The 18,143-nt window shown below is 39.8% G+C and overlaps 1 protein-coding gene across 1 annotated transcript in view; it reads right to left on the bottom strand.

Moving 5' to 3' along the window:
- The window catches only part of KLHL29 (kelch-like family member 29), a 250,799-nt gene that overhangs the window by 66,640 nt on the left and 166,016 nt on the right, over positions 1-18,143 (bottom strand). The window contains exon 6 of the mRNA XM_010584304.1: positions 7,633-7,771. Coding sequence (XP_010582606.1) covers positions 7,633-7,771 — 139 coding nt within the window. The remainder of the gene's footprint in view (positions 1-7,632; positions 7,772-18,143) is intronic.

Raw genomic sequence — 18,143 nt, 5'->3', positions numbered from 1 at the left:
AAAAACAGCTTAGCAGAGAGCTGGCATTATGCAGCTAATAAACCTGATTCTTAGGAATGTGGCAAAATTTATACAAGTAATTATGTAGGTAAGTCTATCCAAGGCTCTTTCTCATCATTGCAATGTCTAGAGGGAAAACAGTAATAAAATAATGATAACCACAATTATTATTTATTACTACTACTATGATTATGGTAGTGTCCAAAGATCCCAATCAGCATTTCAGTAATTAGAATTAATTCTGTCAGGCACTGGTTCTTTCTCACTCAGCTACAGGGTACTAGTACTTTTCTATGGTATACGTAGAGCCAGCCTGTGCTCTGGACATCAATGAAAGGTAATGTATCGCATCACCTATGGCCACAGTACATGTGGGAAAAGGCAGGTAGCTCTTCTCACACCATCAATCCCTGCCCACCCCACCCCACAGAACTGCTCGGAGTATTTCTGTCACTGAAGCTTAGCACTATGCAAGGAAAAAGAAGGGATCGTTATCTGATATGATCATAACCTGGTCATATTAATTCAAATTCATTATCCCAATCTGGCAGTGGCTAATCCTTGATGATTTAAATGAAAGGAAGTGAACTGCTGATCCCTGGAGCTACGTGGGAGCATGCTGGAGTCGGAGATTTGATTACCCTCGTTTTAGGGCAAGATTGGCTTTTGGAAGTGGCCCAAAAATGACAGCTTTCAAGAACACAGCTCTGGTTTCTACGCTGTGGAAGTTTTTTTTGTTGTCTTTGATCTATTTAGCTTGAACTGCACCTTGTTAGATAACTGTTCCCTTTCGCCCCTAAATTTCAACACAGCCAAGCCTAGACAGGGCTGTGAGACGTAAGTAAATATAGGTAGGTCACCCGTACCGGCATCTTAGGAGTGGTTGTATGACAGCTGCATGGCTTGCAGAGAGGTCTAGCCAGAGCAAGAGAGGTGATTAGTCTGTCATTCCTTGGATAAGATTTGCAGGATTTGTAGTTGTGTCTAGAAATTATGTGAGCAAAAGGCCCAAACTACAGTAAATTGAGATGCTGTCACTGAGGGAGAGGAGCGAGAGGTTAAAAGTGATTCTGCTCGGTGCCTCTGCAAGCTGCACCTCGAGGCTTGAAAAGAAGCCTTTCTGTCCTCCTTGCCACAGTTTCTCTTCAGAGCAGGGCACATCGATCTGTCCCTCCTTTCAGAGCAGCTTCCAGCCCAAGCCACTCACCCTCCTAATCCATGGCCACGCTCGCCAGGCTGGAAATAGTCGGGCTGCAATGCCTGCTACAGGTTTGGTGGCAGCTCCTTAGCCTGGCAGCCCAGCAACACCGCTGAATACTTGTAAGCTGCAATTCATTTACGTAGAAGACCATACATTTTTGCGTGATGAAAACATGTTTTCCAAGGCCTGGCAGCTGCAAAATTTGAAACCCAGCAGGCAGCTCCGACAGGCGGGCGGGAGTGCGGCTGCTCGGCCAGGCAGAGCAAGTGAAGCGCACTCATGGAAAGGGGCCACCGAAAGCAGAAAGCTGTTTCCCGTGCCAAGATTTTGCGCCCAACACACAGCAATTATCAGTCCCTCATTTAAGAGAAAAATGTCATCCATAGCATAATTTATACCTGCACCCTGGCAGTAAAGGGTGAAGAATATTTTATACTCCCGTGAACCTTCCGTTCTCTTAGATTCCTTTAAATGGTTTAACAGAAACCACGGGTGCTGTCTGTCTAGGCACAATATATCCCTCCTGGCACCTGAAACAAACATCATATTTTTAACTCCCTATTTCTCTGTTTTCAAAGAAATGTTATAATTTGTTTCCACATTCATTCTGTTCTACAATGGAGCTGAAGCATGCAGATGTAGAAATGCTGCCTGCTCCTCTCCCAGAGTTAAAAGCAAGGTTCTTAATAAGTAGGAAAACACGAATGGGTCACCAAGAGTAGATTTTTCTTTCATCTGCTATTTCTCATTTTGGGCTTTTTACAACGTAAACACAAACCAGACAGTCTGTTTTCCAGACACCTAAATGCTTCTGCAGTTTTGTCAGACTGTTTCAGATGGATAGCGGCAGGTTTCTCTGTCTTGCATCCAAATGCTGGCTTTCCACACAATGGTGTAAAATGCAGAATGACATCTCTGTCTTCAGTGTAGGTGTAAAGCAAAAGGAATTTGGTCCTCTCACCCTAAATGTTTTACTTCTCCTGCCTTCCTGCCCTGCCTTCAAGCCCTAGGAGAGTATATACAACCCTATTTTAGAAAAGAAAAAAACCCACAACCCAAAGTCTAAACCCTTGCAAAAAGAGGCAAGGTATCGTGGAAAAGCAATTTGGCCATGAAGTCACTGGCTCTGCTCCTTAGGAAAAGAAGGATGAACATAGCATTGCCAGATTACACTGCATCAAAAATACTTGCTTCTTGTCACTGAATCTGTGTATGTGACTTACTGCTCTGTTCTAGTGGAATTAGGCAGCCAGGGTGACTTCAAAATTAGAAATTATCATTAAAATAAAATCTTGAAAAGATAAAGCTTATAGGACAGGATATGTGTATCTTTACCACTAACTGACCACAGAGAAATAAAACTATAATTGACCACAGAGAAATAAAACTAAAGTCTGCCCATTTGGCCAGACTTTTGGCAAGAAGAGACTTTTATATCAAGTGCTTCCTATTATTTATGTCATATTTGGTAGAGATTCCAGCACTTTGGGTTGGATTAAGAAGAAGAAAGGAGCAAATTAAAATGTTCCGGTAAAACTCTCTTTGTTATGGAAATATCAGACATTCCATTCATCCAGCAGCTGTATTTGTCTATCCCAAATGCAGCTGGAAAAAATGATGCCTCTTCATGGGATTTTCCATTCCTTCCTTCCTTCCAGAACACACACATCTTCTACCATTTCTTCTAGGGCAGATGATAGAAAGGCACAGAGCTCATTTCTCTCCTTCCCCAAACCAAGGAGCTGTAGCTACAAGACTGGATTAAATAAGAAAATCTGTGCTCTGAGAGAGGGGTATTTTAGATATGGTTTTCTTGATGGATTGTGATCTACTTCATTCTTTCTGTGTACATATATAAGCACATGTATGTGACATTTAGACAAACACTGGGTTCTGGAAGGAATCATTCACGTACTTTTAGCCAACTACAATTCAAGTGTCTAATCAGAGCTGGGTGACTGGCCTTTCTCCATGGGCAAAGAAATATGAGCACTTCCACAAGGCAATTCACGTTATTTATCTTAAGGTGGGACGAATTGCCCTACGGACATTCCTGTCTTTCCTCACAACAGCAGAAGAAGCTTAGATAACCAGATTAGGCTGGACCCCTGAAGGAAGCAATGTAACACCCATCGTAAGTTTAGAGTCTAAGCAAATCACCTCAGCTCTCTCTTTATTAATAGTAAAGAGGGATGGCCTCCTCCTCATCTTGTATCTTAGACACCTATTTTATGGCGAGAGGACTTGCCTCCTGGAGAGGTATGTCTCCCTCTCTGTAGACTACAGCAGTAGTCTAGAAAGTGAGGTTAGACTATATCTGCCTTAGATGCCAACCTTGAGCCTAAATATTGGTTGCCTAACAGCAAGAGACAAGCACCTCTCATTGCTCCAGAGGGAATCTCCCACCTGCCTGCACATAGGTGCCTGAATTAGGAGAAAAAGCTCCTTTGGAAGCCTTCAAGGTGCTTCTCTTCATCACCTGTACCACAAATTAGGTCCCTGCTTTGGGAAGGCTGATTTCTTAAAATCCACCTAAAATATAGGTGCAAATTAGAGGCCAAAGTCAGGCAGACTGGAAGCAACTGTGGTTGGTGGTGCACTCAAAATATGTAAGATGGTATTTAGAGGACAGATCCCTATTCCAGCTGCTATTTATCATCCATTTTCTCCTGAAGTCCTATACTGCAGTAATCTTGTATGGGTCACAGTTTGAAGAAGCTGACTAACCACCTGATTTCCCTAAGCACAGATAAAGTACATCAACTCCTCTATATGCTCTATGGCTGAAGGAGCAAGCAGTAAGGCCAGGTACTAAACCCCATACCTGTCATAAAGTAGGCTTGAATATTCACCACAGAAAAGAAGGTACTTTAAAGGGGATTTTATGAAGAGAACTTAAGGAAACCTAGCACTCCCCAAATATGTTAAATATTGTATAAAATTGTTCCCGAGGTTGTTAGCGACAGCCTCAGAGCCCCTGAGGTTATTGCAGTATGTCCTACTGTGGGACCAGCCTTGGGCATGCACCCATCTTCACACATCACCATCCCTCCCCTGCACCTCACTTTCCTCCCTTCGTGGGCACAGTGAAGTGGAAGAGACGTCAGGAACATTTCACACCTGCTGTTCCCAATACACTTAATCCTTTTCAGATTTCAGTCCTTTTCACTGAAAAGGACTAAGAGTGGTTTTTATAGTCAGCTGCTGTTGGGAGGGAGATGAACGTTGAGTCCTGGCTTAGGCTCGAGTGCTGTGCAGCTCCTAACAGGGACTGGTTAACCTGTTCCCAAGAGCACGGCGCTTGGTATGGTGCTGAGCTTAGGCTCAGGACTGGGCTAAACCAACCTCAAAAGGTCCATGCTCATATATTTAGAAGATAAATCACATGGAATGAGAATTTTCTGGATGAGGACCAGAATGCTCAGCACGTTGTAGAATTAACCATTTTCTGAGAACCTAAGGGTTTCTCAAAGTGCGCTCTCATTACAAAATTTGTTTCATAAATAGTACATAACTTTAGAATTGTTTTGGTCAATCAAACCTGGTTACCATCTTTTCACTACAGTGCAATAAAACCAACGTATTTTTTTCCTTGCTATGACTAATTCTCATGAAATAGCCTTCCTCAAAAAGGGCAATAACTCTAGTTCTATTATGCTTTTTGTCTATATTGGTGTTTTTTGGTTTTTTTTTGAGGATGGGATAATCGAACATTATCTTTTATTTGGCTTTGAACATGTCACTTTTATTCTTTTGAGACACTACTTGCTATTCTACCATCAGATACCAACTCCAACACACAGTGGAATCAATGGCAGAACATGAGGTTAACAATAACTAGCCTGTGGCAAAGAACAGCTGAAGTAAATACTCTGAAAGATATTCTTTTTCTGCGTATCTATATGAATGCACATAGCACCTTCATGAATAGATCATCTCATTGATGTTTCTGGTGACCTGTTAGTGCCTTCGGTTGGAATGGCATTAGAGTTTAACCCTGGCATGCACTGAATGAAATGGCCTTTATATCATACTTAACATAAAGAGATGTCCTTTATTCTTCAAGAAAAACTGCCATTTCTTGTTTTAATTTCTATAATAATACAAAGATAAAAATCACATAAAGCTTAAAGTACCATCTCAAAGGAGATGCTAACAGGAGAGGATTCTAGGCGTGTTGTATTTATAAACATACTGACTCTGTGAACTATAATGATTTTGTATTATTAAGGGCATGAACCTACAAAATACTGAGTACCTCTTGCAACTTGAGTCCTTGACTTTCATTGACTTCATGTGGCTTCTAAAAGGACTACCCTTTCTACTGTAACTATCCTCTAAAAAGCAAGTATTTAGAAATTCCACCCCATAGCCCTGAGTTTATTGTCTCGCAAAGACACATTTGCTCAGTTTACAGGTGAATATTTATTTTTCTCACCCGACAGTTTTGCAAACTCAACTAGACATCAAGCTGGATTTTTCCTTATTCAAGCATCATCATCAGTAATAAAGGTATTTTTGCCTTGGATACACCTGTGCAACTCCATTAGCCTTCATCAAGGTTACATGTGTGCGACTGAGGTTATATATGGAAGACAACTGGGATGGAGAGACCTGACTGTGGACACAAATCAACCTCTGGAATATTTATTGCTGATGATGATGTGAAAGAAGGCAAAAAGTGGCGAGGTTGGCAAATGGGCTAAACCTTTCACTGTTTTTTTCTTGTAATGCATGTGAGCCTTATGTGAGCAGCTGAAAGACAATAAATGCTGAAATCTAAGGTTTTGCTATCATAGTCTCTTTTCAGAGCATTTAAAAAGGTTGGGTTTTTTTTTTGTTTGTTTGTTTTAAATGAGTTCATATCAGAACAGTGTTCAGCCTAAAGTGTATCTCCATTCGATAACTAAATAATAAAGCAGCAACATTCCTCAGTGTGCTTCTCGAAATAGATGCTGCCTGGTGACTTCTGCACAGAAGCAGATGTCTTTGCAGCAAAATCCAAACGACAGTCTTTGGCCAGTCAGTTACTGGATTTCTGTAAGTTGATTCTAAGATTTTCTTTCCCTATACACTCTACTCCTTATCACCCTAAAAAGCATATACTGTAGCCTTAACAATTAAATGATAATGAGCAGACAGAAGAGAAAGGACAGGAGAGATCTGGCATAGCTACAGCTAGCAATCATTAGATTTACAGAGGGGAAAAGACATGCTTCCTAGGCCAACATATTTTTTATGAATAATTGATAAGGCAGTCAGCACAGTTATATCATAGAAATGTAATATATATCCATAATTATAAAACCAGTTTTGTGCAAAAGGACATAATACACTGAAAGGAGATACCAGCCAATATGCCATCCTGAAATAAAATACAGTCACTATTGTGTTAGTTGGCAAAATTTAAATACAGGATTTGAAGCAAGCAAAATGTTCTTTAATCCCATTTTCTAGCACAGTCCAGGCTCAGTCTGCTCAGGAAAATACTGCAAGGCAAAATCAGCAGCTGCATTAATTTGCTGATGATTGAGAGAAAAATGAAAGTTATCCTCACGGTTTTTTTCTCCCTACTTGCTACTCTAACTTACTAATAATACGAGAGTACCAATTTATTCCTATGCGAGTATATGAAGCATACAAATTGAAAAATCAATGTAATGGAAAAAAAAGATTATCATGCACTGTTTAGAATCAATCAGCTAGAAACAGAGGGGGGAAAATGCGAAGGCGGAGACATGATGTTTAGAAAATGTACATATTGTACCTACCCTAAGCTAGAGTGTTTGTAGGAGTAATCTACCCTTAGTCTAACATGCAGACTGAGCTATATTTTGACCAGAAAATCATCTTATTTCCAATCTTTTCTAGAGAAATTAATCAGTTGTCTTTTCTTCTTTTGAAAGTCCCCACATAATAAAAATATCAATCCCTTTGCCCATAAAAGCTACACAAAAGCATGTAACAAAGATTTCAGGGTGAAGGGATTATGATACTCAAAATGCTTTATTAGCACGATGTCTCAGCATCGCTCACCAGAACACTGATGGCTTATTGTAGCCCGAAGGACAGACTTTTGTCGCATGTGACAGAGTCCCTTGAAAACATTGACAGCAATAGTTTTTAGTTGTGGTCTGAATCACCATTAGCAGTTGAGTTTAAATCTTAGATCTCTCAGTGGTGAAACACTTTCTTCGGCCAAAACTGGCCTCTACTCATCAGAAATAATTACACTGTACGAGTCAGATGTGTAACAAATGGGTCTGAGTCTCAGTTTGGAAATACATTCAGAGGAGGTGGAAAGAATGGCTACTGGCTCTGTGACAGGAGATTCAATCTTCATAAACCTGCAAGAGAGGGGAGGAAAAAAAAGCGACACAAATGCTCCCTACAAAAGAACAGAGCAGATCACAGCTGGAAGGAAGGCAAACCTTTTAATCAGGTCCTTGAAATACAAGCTGCAGGAAGCTAGAACATTTTGGTGGACTTCAAACTCTTTGCCTTCAACAATAATTTTCAGGTCTGTAAACTCTTTCGCTCTGCGTTGCTGGTTCAACTCCTTCAACATTTCTGCAGAACAGAGAAGACAGACAGTGCCAGGGTTCCCATTAAGAGTTTTTTATTTTTACTTTTTACTTTTCATTTTTTTTTTGTAAAGAAGTAGAGAAACAGGAAACAACTGATATTTTTGTTGGTAAGATTGGCTCAACACAGACAGTCAGAAGTTACGAACATAACATATTAAAAAAAGAAAAAGAAAAAAGCAGGAACCAGTAGGTCTAAACAACTGAAATATATATACAGAAAAAAAGCAAAAACAATCCTAAATTTGGAAGGGTTAAAAATGAAAACAAAATATTTCAGCATCAGCAAATCAGAAACACATTATCACAGAAAAGTTAAAATAATTTCTTATAATAAAAATCAAGAGCTAATGAATTTCTATCCAAATGCAAATAAGTTTTGAACATACTAGAATAATATTAGTAAAAATATGGTATTATGATGCAATATGAACTGGATATGGGTCAAAATAATAAAACCACAAGACCTGCAAAAATAACTTATCCTTAACATAGTAAAAATGTGTTAAGCCTCTCAGTTAACATAATAAAATAGTACTTCTAAATAATATATAAATTACAGTGCACAAAAAATTAGCCAAATTATCAATGCATCTTGACATATACCTCATCTATACAGACTACAATTGTATATGTTTCAGAATTAGCTTAAAAGCATCCTTATGATAAAAAATAATCTCATGCAGAGAAAAAATTACTGCCTTTTATAGCAATTCCCATTTTTTGCACTCCAAGGATTTTTACCATCACAGCATTTTTATTTTTTAGCCTTCAATGGCTTCATTTACAGCAACAATCAACTTTCACACATCATGAAAGAATCGTAATGATTAAAATAACCTATGAAAGTGTTTCCATCCTGCAATTAAGCACCTACCTTGCGTGATGTCTCCTTTTATAAAGCCTATTGGTACTAACAGAATGAAATAATAGCATGCCATGTCTTCATGTGTGGATGTGAACTACTAAGCAACCTACATGTTTTATATGCTGGCTGGACTTTTAAGGGTAAGACTTCCCTCCAACTTTGCAGACCAAAGTGGCTATCAAGATGAATAATATACTTTTCACCTGGGCAATAGCCTGGCAGTTCAGAAGCCAGTGATCAAGATGATAAAAGAGCTGATTTTAAATACTAAAGGATTTTGGTTTTATTTTATGTTTGCAATAGGTCAAGGTTCTCATTTTCTCAGTATAACACCCTGAACACATTCCTCTTCAGACAGATCTGTAAATCAAGAACAGTTCTTTACATGGAGTCCTTCCTTACACGAAGTAAAAGGGACCCAAAGAGTGTGTAACTATAACTGTGTTTAATGCCACTGTCAGGCTCGGGCACTGGGCTGCCAAAGCATCGCCAAAGGGCCTTATGGTGAAATGAAGACCCAAATAATCTTTGCATTCTGCTGCTTGCCCTGAGAAACTCAACAGCAATTGTTTCAGTGAAGCCCTAGTGGTTAAACGACATGAAAGCATGCAAATACACAACCGTGGCATGAAAAGAAATTGAAGTTCTCCCAAGCCCCAACATCTGTGGTGCACATTTTTCAGGCCTAAGTAAATAAATGTCACCTTGCACATTTATGTCTATTTAATGGAAACACAGTAGTGTCTGAAAGGCTAATTATTCTATGCTGAAATGGGTCAGTGCTCTCCAGAGAGCAAGCAGATCATTAGAGAGGGCACAGAAATAACAGCAGGCTTGTGTCAGATCTATAACAGGGGAAAATAAACCACTCTGTCCTGTGGGTGCTATAGCAGGGGCTATTTTTAACAAATTCATCTGAGCTAAAGTACAATGATACATTTTGAGCAAAACTTAAAATGGGGACCGAATGCTCGCTCTTCTGCAGGAAAGTTTCAGGCTTTTGCTGGAGGTGTGGTGCCTGAAGTCCGACTTGACCATGAACGCTTCAGGCCTCAGTTGAAGACCAAGGATGCTTTGGACACAAGGGGTGTTCCACCTGATTTAGGGTCAGAGTGACTAAGGTCTCTGGTTTCACAGGAACAGCACGAGGTGCTTCCTAGCTGCATGCTTTTGGAGGCAATTGTGGAGGAAGCATTTTTTGTCCCTTTTCACATATGAATGACTTTTTTTTCTGTCTCAGTCCATTTTCCCACTTTCACTTACAGCAACTACATTTTCCTCCCAACCAATTTTCTATCATTTCATTTCTTAAAGACAGTTACTTTTCCCTCTAAACTTTCTGATATTCTCCTATCCCCTACTTAATTTCACTTTTGTTTTCTGTCATTCCCCTTTTCAAATTTGCCCAACTACTGTCCTCCATCCCCATTTGCACTTTTCCTAAGTTCCTATTCAAGAACCTTTTCTCTAGTACCTGTGGCAGCCCTTTACAGTCTTCCTTGCAGAACCTTTCAAGACAAGGGCTCCAAGACTAAGTGATACAAGTTTAAGATTACACTTACATGAGGGGTCAATCTCCATCTCACCTCATTCCATCTCCTCCTTTGAAAGCTCATGATCAATTATTCTTAGTGTTCAAAAAGCACAAGTGTATGAACAGCAACTGCTTAGATGGATCCTGCGCTCCAGGAGAGAAGAGGCAACAGAGTTTAGTTGCACTCTGAATGGGCTGGGGGTTTTCAGAGGTAAGGTCAGGGTAAGTGGGACAGTAGAGACCATCCTTGAACTCATGACTGTGGCCAAGATTGCCAAATAACAATACACAAAGTTCAGCCACTGCACCTATAGATGTTGTGCTCTCTGTGCTATCTCCAGTATTGTGAGAGCTGGTTCGAGCATGTAAGTCCCCAAATGGCTCTCCCAGGTAATGGGCTGATTACTTGGACTTTACTGAGCACTCTGTAATTACATCCAGTCCTGCAGTTCCGGGGCACAGTTTCTATCTATGCTCTTTACACACTTCAGTGTGCTTTATACTGCATGCATTCATTAAGGGATGCAAACCAGAAAAGACTGGTCTGGAGCAGTGGTGCAATTTGTCTCATAAAGAACCAGAAATCAGAACAAACCCTAATCAGAAACTGAAGCTCCTCTTTTTCCTATAGACATTCAGATGCCATAATTCTCTCCTTGTCCCCCTGACTTGTTATAGTGCTCTCCACAGAGGGATGACTATGAACAGTCCTGTATTTTTTGTGGCTTGGTTTCTGAACTAGAAAGAGAACAGGCAGGTGGAGAGGAGAAGGAAGTCAGGAGACTGCATTGATTCATCGATCTTCCTTGCTGAGGCTCCTTTGTATTACTAAATAACTAGCAGGCATTAGTATTGGACACAAGGTTATATCAGAACGGGCCCTCATTCTCAGAGTATTTGTAATGCTCACACTGTGCTTAGCCAGGCATTAATGATTTATGAGGACTCAGGATGAGTTGCAAAACAAATTTTTTCACCAGGTAATAATGCCTGCCGATGAGTTGTAAAAGGAGAGACAACACAGTGCAGTCCTGGCAGTGAAAAATTATCTCAGCTGTCTCCTGCTAGTTCCTCTTCTGGGCTCCTCCTAATTTTCAGCGTTTCCTCCAACAAATGGAATTTCCTGAAACCTTCAGAAAAGGATGTGCTGGGAATTCCCTAGTGGTTATTTATTCCTCTGGTTTCTTAGTTCTTACAAAGGGTTTTTTCTTTGCTTTTCTTCCGATTTTTTTTTTTTTTTTTTTTTAATTTTTAAGCGATCCAGGTAAAAATAAAGTGCAAGGACAGTTAAGCTGCAAGGTTTCAGCAGGGTAGGCACTGATGTTCCCTTTCCACAGTGAATCACAGCAAATGCTCTCACATTCATAGTGCAAGGAATTTTCCTTCCTGCTCTAGGTGCACAGACATGTTGGGACTGCAGAAACCAAGCCAGTCCTTTGCCTTCTTCATCATTACTGATGCTAAATCATTCTCAGTCAAAGACTGGTTGAATGTTTTCTTCACAAAGAAATACACAATAGACATGCCCATGTTCTTCCATAATTACTTAAGCCACGTAGTGGTAGAACCTAAAGGGGACTTGACCTGAAACCTGCAACTGAAGATCTCTGTGGAGCTTGTGAAAGGAAGCACTTTCTATCTTGCCATTATCAGCTTTCATATCATTGCTTGGGGGCATTTAAACATAATTATACTGAGAATCCCAGAGACAATATGGGCCAGAAGGTGTAAGTGACTTTCCTCAGGTTAGGAACAAAGCCAGGAAGAACTCAGAAGCTTTGATTCCTGGTCCCCAGCTCCACCCAGCACACTACATTTTCTCTTTCTTAATTAATGGACAAATTACAAATTAAACTGAAGAGCCCACAAGCCTTGGATCAAATGTAGGACCAAGAACAACTGTGTAATTTTGTAGATCAAGTAAAGGGAACAGAAATTATATAGTGAATCTTTTTTTTAAATTACTTATGATCAGAAATAAAAATGAACAAGGAACTTATTCCCCAAGTTTATTTATTCTGTATTTCAAGCACAGTGGAGACTGGATACCCAGTCAAAGATCCTCTCTAATGCACACTCCTATGGCACAATGGAAGTTCTCAGGTTTATTTTCACTTCTAATGAAGAACTCTTTACTTAAATACGAGTAGATAAGGCTTTAAAAGGGGGCAGCAAGAGCTACAATATAATGAGCTGTGAAATACGGAAGAACACTTTTTACAAATAGTATTTTTAAAAATTTGCTTGGAAAAACTAACTTATTATAAAACTGCAAAGGGTAATTGATGAAACATCACTAATTATTCTTGTGAAGAACATGCAAGAGACCAGTGCTTGCCCAGACAGCCCCATGCTTTCATGATTGGGACAGAAAATGTGGGAAAGACAAGAAAAGCTACCAGAAGGAAAATCCAATTACTTTCTTGCCTTAATAAGTAAGGAGATTAATTCCCAAGGTTATGCTCTGGTTATGTAAAACAAGCATTTTAACCATTAAGTGCCAGCACTGCACACAGTTGCTCATTTTGATAGACAGTGGTAGAGTGTGTGTAGCTACAAGAAATCAAATTATGAAGCAAAAGACCTAGCAGTCGAATAGGAGTTACGAGTGATGGGAAAGCGTGTACCATGGTGAACCTGTCCTATTGAACCATACAAGTATTCATGATTGTTTGCCCGTGTTGACAAGTCTCTCTTTCGCCTCACTGCTGCTCCCACAGACACACAGAGAACCCCAAAGCCTGGAGAGTGCCACAATAAACTGCTCCATCTACCCTCATGCTGTTGATAACTAGCTTGAAGGAGCTGCATAGAGAGATTAACAACTAAATGTCTAGTTGCCTCATTACGCACACACACTTAGCATTGCAGTGGCTAAGGCTGTTCTCCACTCCCCTGCGACATCTTGACACTGCAGACCAACTACCACTGAACATCATCCCTTAGGGTATCCCATGATTATCGGGCAGGGGGTTAGTTATTTCCCAGTTGACAAATACACCATCAGCTATGGCAGCTTCCATGTGGTATGAAGACAAGTACACACCTCTGGAGAACAGCTTCCTACTTGGGACCAAGGACAAGAAATAGGTCCTTTATTCTCTTTTGGCCTGAAACGAAATAGTAATAGAGAAAAAGAGGAATGAGCAAAGTCTTGTGGGAATCATTAACAGATGAGGATGACTCAGATATTATCTTGTGATCTTCAGTATCCTTCCTGGACTCTAAAAACTAAATGTCTAGTTATCTGGACTGTCTCTGTAGTCAAATAGAGACAGAAACATGTCTTATGTACAATCCAGCCCCTTCTGTGCATTCAGCCGGGTAGGACACACTACCATGGGTGTCTCTCCCCAGGGATTACCAAGGGAGATTAGAATTAGCTGAGACCGGACACTTTTTTTTTTTTTTCACAGAAGGTGAGAATTATCTCTTGCAGATAAATACTTTCGCTTTTTTCTTTTGGATCTCAATTCTAGTTGAACTTCTTCAAGAGCAGAAGGAGAAGGGGGCATAACAAATCTGGGACTCGCCTGTACGATGATCCTTTATCAGTGAGATGGGGGAGGTAGACAAATGGTGAAAACACTCTCGCTCTGTACTGTGAAGTGCCAAGGCTGCTAATGGCTTGAGATGGAGGTGCAAAATACTGCTGTATGACAGTGGTGTGTCCAGCCCTCCTTCCCCGATCTGTATTGATTATGTGGTTTCCACATGATGCCATCCTACTGGAAAGGCATCTGAAAATGCTCTACTGCTTGTGGCCATCTCCTGAACACTTTTGCTGTCATAAGCCCTTAAGCCAGATAAAATGAACTGAGAAAAGCTCAATACTGACTACAGGAGCACTAGAGCCCCAAGGCACAGGCTCAGCCCTACAGAGCCTCTGCTAGCCAGCTACACTCCCTAGTGAAGATGGAGCATATGTTGATGGAGAGGTATCACTGCTGGCACAGCTACACCAACCTCTGAGCAAAAGGCAACGAGACTCATCTTCTGCTGGGTTTTGTCAGCACAGCAATGTGAAATGCAAGGCGTGAAGTTGTCATACTCTGAGCTGATACAGCTATGGCAGTAGTGCAGACCAACCTGTCTAGATCTTAGTCTTGTTGACACTGTTATACACCTGTGGTGCTGAAGAAAACAGTAACAGATGCTGGAGAGTGGGGAAATATTTTTAAATCCCATACTGAACAACACATATGTGGCTGTATATGATAATTCTGCTCAAAGGATTGTTGGTCGTGAGATGCCCCATTGCGCTAAATAATTTTTCATTGTTCACATAGACAAATTCTTCTCACCTTGTAATGATGAGAAAGGGTCAACAAAGTCAGCTGTGGTGATTACACACTTGAGGAAGACAACTACAAGTCTATGTGTAAATGGAACCTTTCTAAATACATTAAAAACTGAGGGAAGTCATCATATCATGTTTTGAAACTGATTTTCAGGCTATTATCATCACTAGAACTGACATTAGGAGATACCTCAAGGACGCCTTCACACATTACAGAGTTGCTATTTCCCTATATTAGGCTGCAGAACTATTTCAACATATTTTCTGACTATATTCAGAGATGAACAACACCCTTAATTTCTAGCAAATCTACTTAAAATGCAACTTTGGAGAGATTTTGGTATCACAGTTATGCATAAAAATAATAAAAACGGGAGTGTGGGGGCTAGAATAGCTTTGCTGCTTTGACTTATAAGGTAATGTCTTCTATGGTATCCATGCCTGCTAATTTATAATCATACAGGGTTACAAATGCACAGTGAGCGTATGTGACTGGCTTTGAAAATGAATTGCATTTACATTACATATATGGATGCACAGAAAGAATGAGAAAAAATATGAAGACAATCTGATCTCTTTAGTTTTCCAACATAGGCTGTGACCCACGCAAGGAGAAAGAGCAAGACCAAAAGGATCCAGCATAAAAATACCCACTGAGATGTTGCGATAAAGATGCAGCTTCCTACATCAGGATCTGCTGGTTTTTTTTTTTTTCAGGATTCACCGCTGATTAAATATAAAGTTGGCTGCAGCCTGTTCTATATTGGCCAAGGCAAACAAACCCCAGGGGATCCCAGCAAATTGCCACGCTGGCCCCCTGTTCCATATATAACATGCCACTATATCAGTTAGCACTGTAACGTGATTTCCAGGCAGACAATAATTTTCTCTGGAGACAAAATGAGAGAGAGAGACAGGCAGAAAGAGAAGGGAAAAAAACCCCTGTAAGCGCTGGAAATGCAGAATAGCCCAGACTCAAAGAGAAATTTAGTTCTGATTGTTTTATTTACCAGCAGGCAGCCCTGAATATCAATACACACTTAAGGGAAGGCTAAAATATTTATTACTACGTGATCTGGGATGGATTTGGTATCATCCTAATTGCTTGTAGCAGAAGACTAGCAGAGAGCTTTTAGACCTTTTTGATCTCTTTATGTAGTGCAAGGCATTAGCTAAACGTTTCCTAGTTTTGAAGGCTTTGAACAAGAAGCACCCATCTGTGAAACCAGTAGTGTAATCAACAGGCTCCCCGACATGTCAGCTATAGTCAAACGCTGACCATTTTTGCTGGTGTAAGAACAAAAGCTGCAAATTGTGTATTAACAGTGATCAGCCACACACATGTGCATACGTACAGCTGGCAAACAAAACGCTTGTTTTCCAAAATAAGAAAATAAGAAAAGACAGGTTTCTGAAAATAGATCAGTCATGCATCCAGGACCAATTGCACACATTAAAGAAAAATAAAAAACTGTGAGGTGTAATACCTGACAATCAAAGACTTCAAAGCACTTAACATACATTAATTAGCAAGGGGGGGGTGGTTCCTCTGCCCATTGTAAACGAAGGCAGTGCTGCCCAGTTTCAACAGGGGCAGGACTTACTTTTTTCTTAAAACATACTTAAGTGTAATCAACACAATTCTTTGAAATAAATCCATCTTTGCTGACCAGTGGTAATGCATCTATTTTCTAGCATTAATATACTGCAGTTTATGAGGCCTAATGAAATAAAATAAAGCCAACTCAAATCTTTGGCACTGAAATCCCACCCTTTCAGAAGATATTATACATCATCTATAAATAATATAGTACTAAATCTAAGTATTTAGGCCTATATACTCAGTGGATGGCTTAGTACTGGGTATAAGTTACACACTGGGTTAAATGCATATGACAGCATCTCTTGGTCCAGCAGACATCTCATATGATAAAGAACTGTTCTTTTGGTACAGACTGTGTCTCCACAATGAGACCCAGTGATTCATTACAGTATCAGAACAGACAAGTATAATCAAATATTGCAAAATAAGAAAAATGAAAACACTGTCAGTCAACTCCAGGCCCTCCCTCAGGGTGGTCTGCAACCCAACAACTCTGCTTCAACAACTGGTTCCCTGCTCTATAGCTTCAGCATGTCTCGGTGGCTGCACTCACGTCCACTCACGATTACAGAAGTAATTATAATAGTTAAATACAAGGCTGTTAACTTTCCTAAGAAAAAATGATAAATAAGCTATTTTTTGTGCCCCATGAGCTTTAGGAACATGGTATCCTATGGAAAAAAAGCCATAATTTGTGTCAGATTTCCCTTGAACATCTCCCCACTTATAACATTTTCAAATCTCTAGATTCTACCTGTCCTAAAGACGTGAAAGACTTTATAATCGATTTTTTTCTTCTTTTATAAGCACTGTAAAGTTTTCAACTCTAACAGGGTTGTAGCTGTTTAGGAAATGTTTTGTAAAATGTCCTCCTCACTTCTGCTTAACTCATGTTTTCCCTTGATAGGGTAAACCTTGATATTTAAATCTTTATTTTTAAACAAACTTTTTGAAAGGTATTGTTGTTAACATTAAGTATTTTTGTATAAATCCTAGCAAAGTCACTTCCTAGTATCTGTGTTGCCTGAATAGTGAGTTTGTACAGTATGGCAAGAGAATATGCTGTGACTGGCTGATAATGTAAGAAACCATTTAACTGCAAATGTTGTTTATATTCATAGAGGAACAAGTTATCAGGAAGTGTTTAAGTAGCTGCCTTACCAAACTCAGAATAAAAAAAAAAAAAGACATATTTCAGAAGTCTGTTGAGATTAAAGGACAAAGATTTATTTAATGAGTATTAAAATTTATGGGCTCTCTAAGAATTAAGCAAGCTTATAAAGACTATTTTGAGAGCTGAATGGCTTTCACATAATGAAGATGGTTGATAAGACTTGGCTAAAACATTTCAAATACAAACGAAAATAAAGGGACACCTCAGAAAACATGGTCATTAAGTCAAAATTTCAACTGTGAAAGCAATATACAAATTTCACAATCATTTCATAATCAAAAAATGCTACTAAGACCAACCCGCAAAGGTGCTGAACCTATGAAAGGATGACAACAGGCAATTTTGAATCTAGACAAGCATGAAAGAAGCATGTTTTTCTCCTTCTGTGTAGTTATGGAAACAGAGAGATATAAAGCCCCTCCTAACCGAACAAGGGCCTTTTTCCTTTCTCTGCTCCCATCCGCAACTTTACAGCTGTCACCACAAGTCATCCTGCTCGCTCCTGCAAGCCAGCAGGCAGCAAGTAGGCATCTAAGGCAAGGAGAGAACAAAAGAGGCTGCAATACAGCTTCAGTTCAAATGACAGCCTCACCAGGGCTCCAGCTTGCGCTAGGAAGACAAAGTTGTAAAATTTTATGAAAGAATTGAAGTAAATTTCTTTTCTAGAGGCCTTAGCGGGAAATCAAAGATCTATTATAATTTAAGATACTGGCAGTTTCTCTTGCTAATGACCAAAATATCTAGACCAATAGCTCCCCAACAGTAGTTTGCAGGATGACAGGGGTCCATAAAACCACTTGTGCTGTTCTGAAAAGCCATATACAGAGTAAAACATTAACTGCTTCCAGTTTTGAATCTGAGTGTTAGAGATAGTGAAAT

This window comes from Haliaeetus leucocephalus, unplaced genomic scaffold (genome assembly GCF_000737465.1).
Source record: "Haliaeetus leucocephalus isolate CR32 unplaced genomic scaffold, Haliaeetus_leucocephalus-4.0 Scaffold964, whole genome shotgun sequence".
NCBI lineage: Eukaryota > Metazoa > Chordata > Aves > Accipitriformes > Accipitridae > Haliaeetus > Haliaeetus leucocephalus.
The sequence above is the reverse complement of the archived record's forward strand: the minus strand, read 5'-3'. Positions and strand labels throughout refer to the sequence as shown.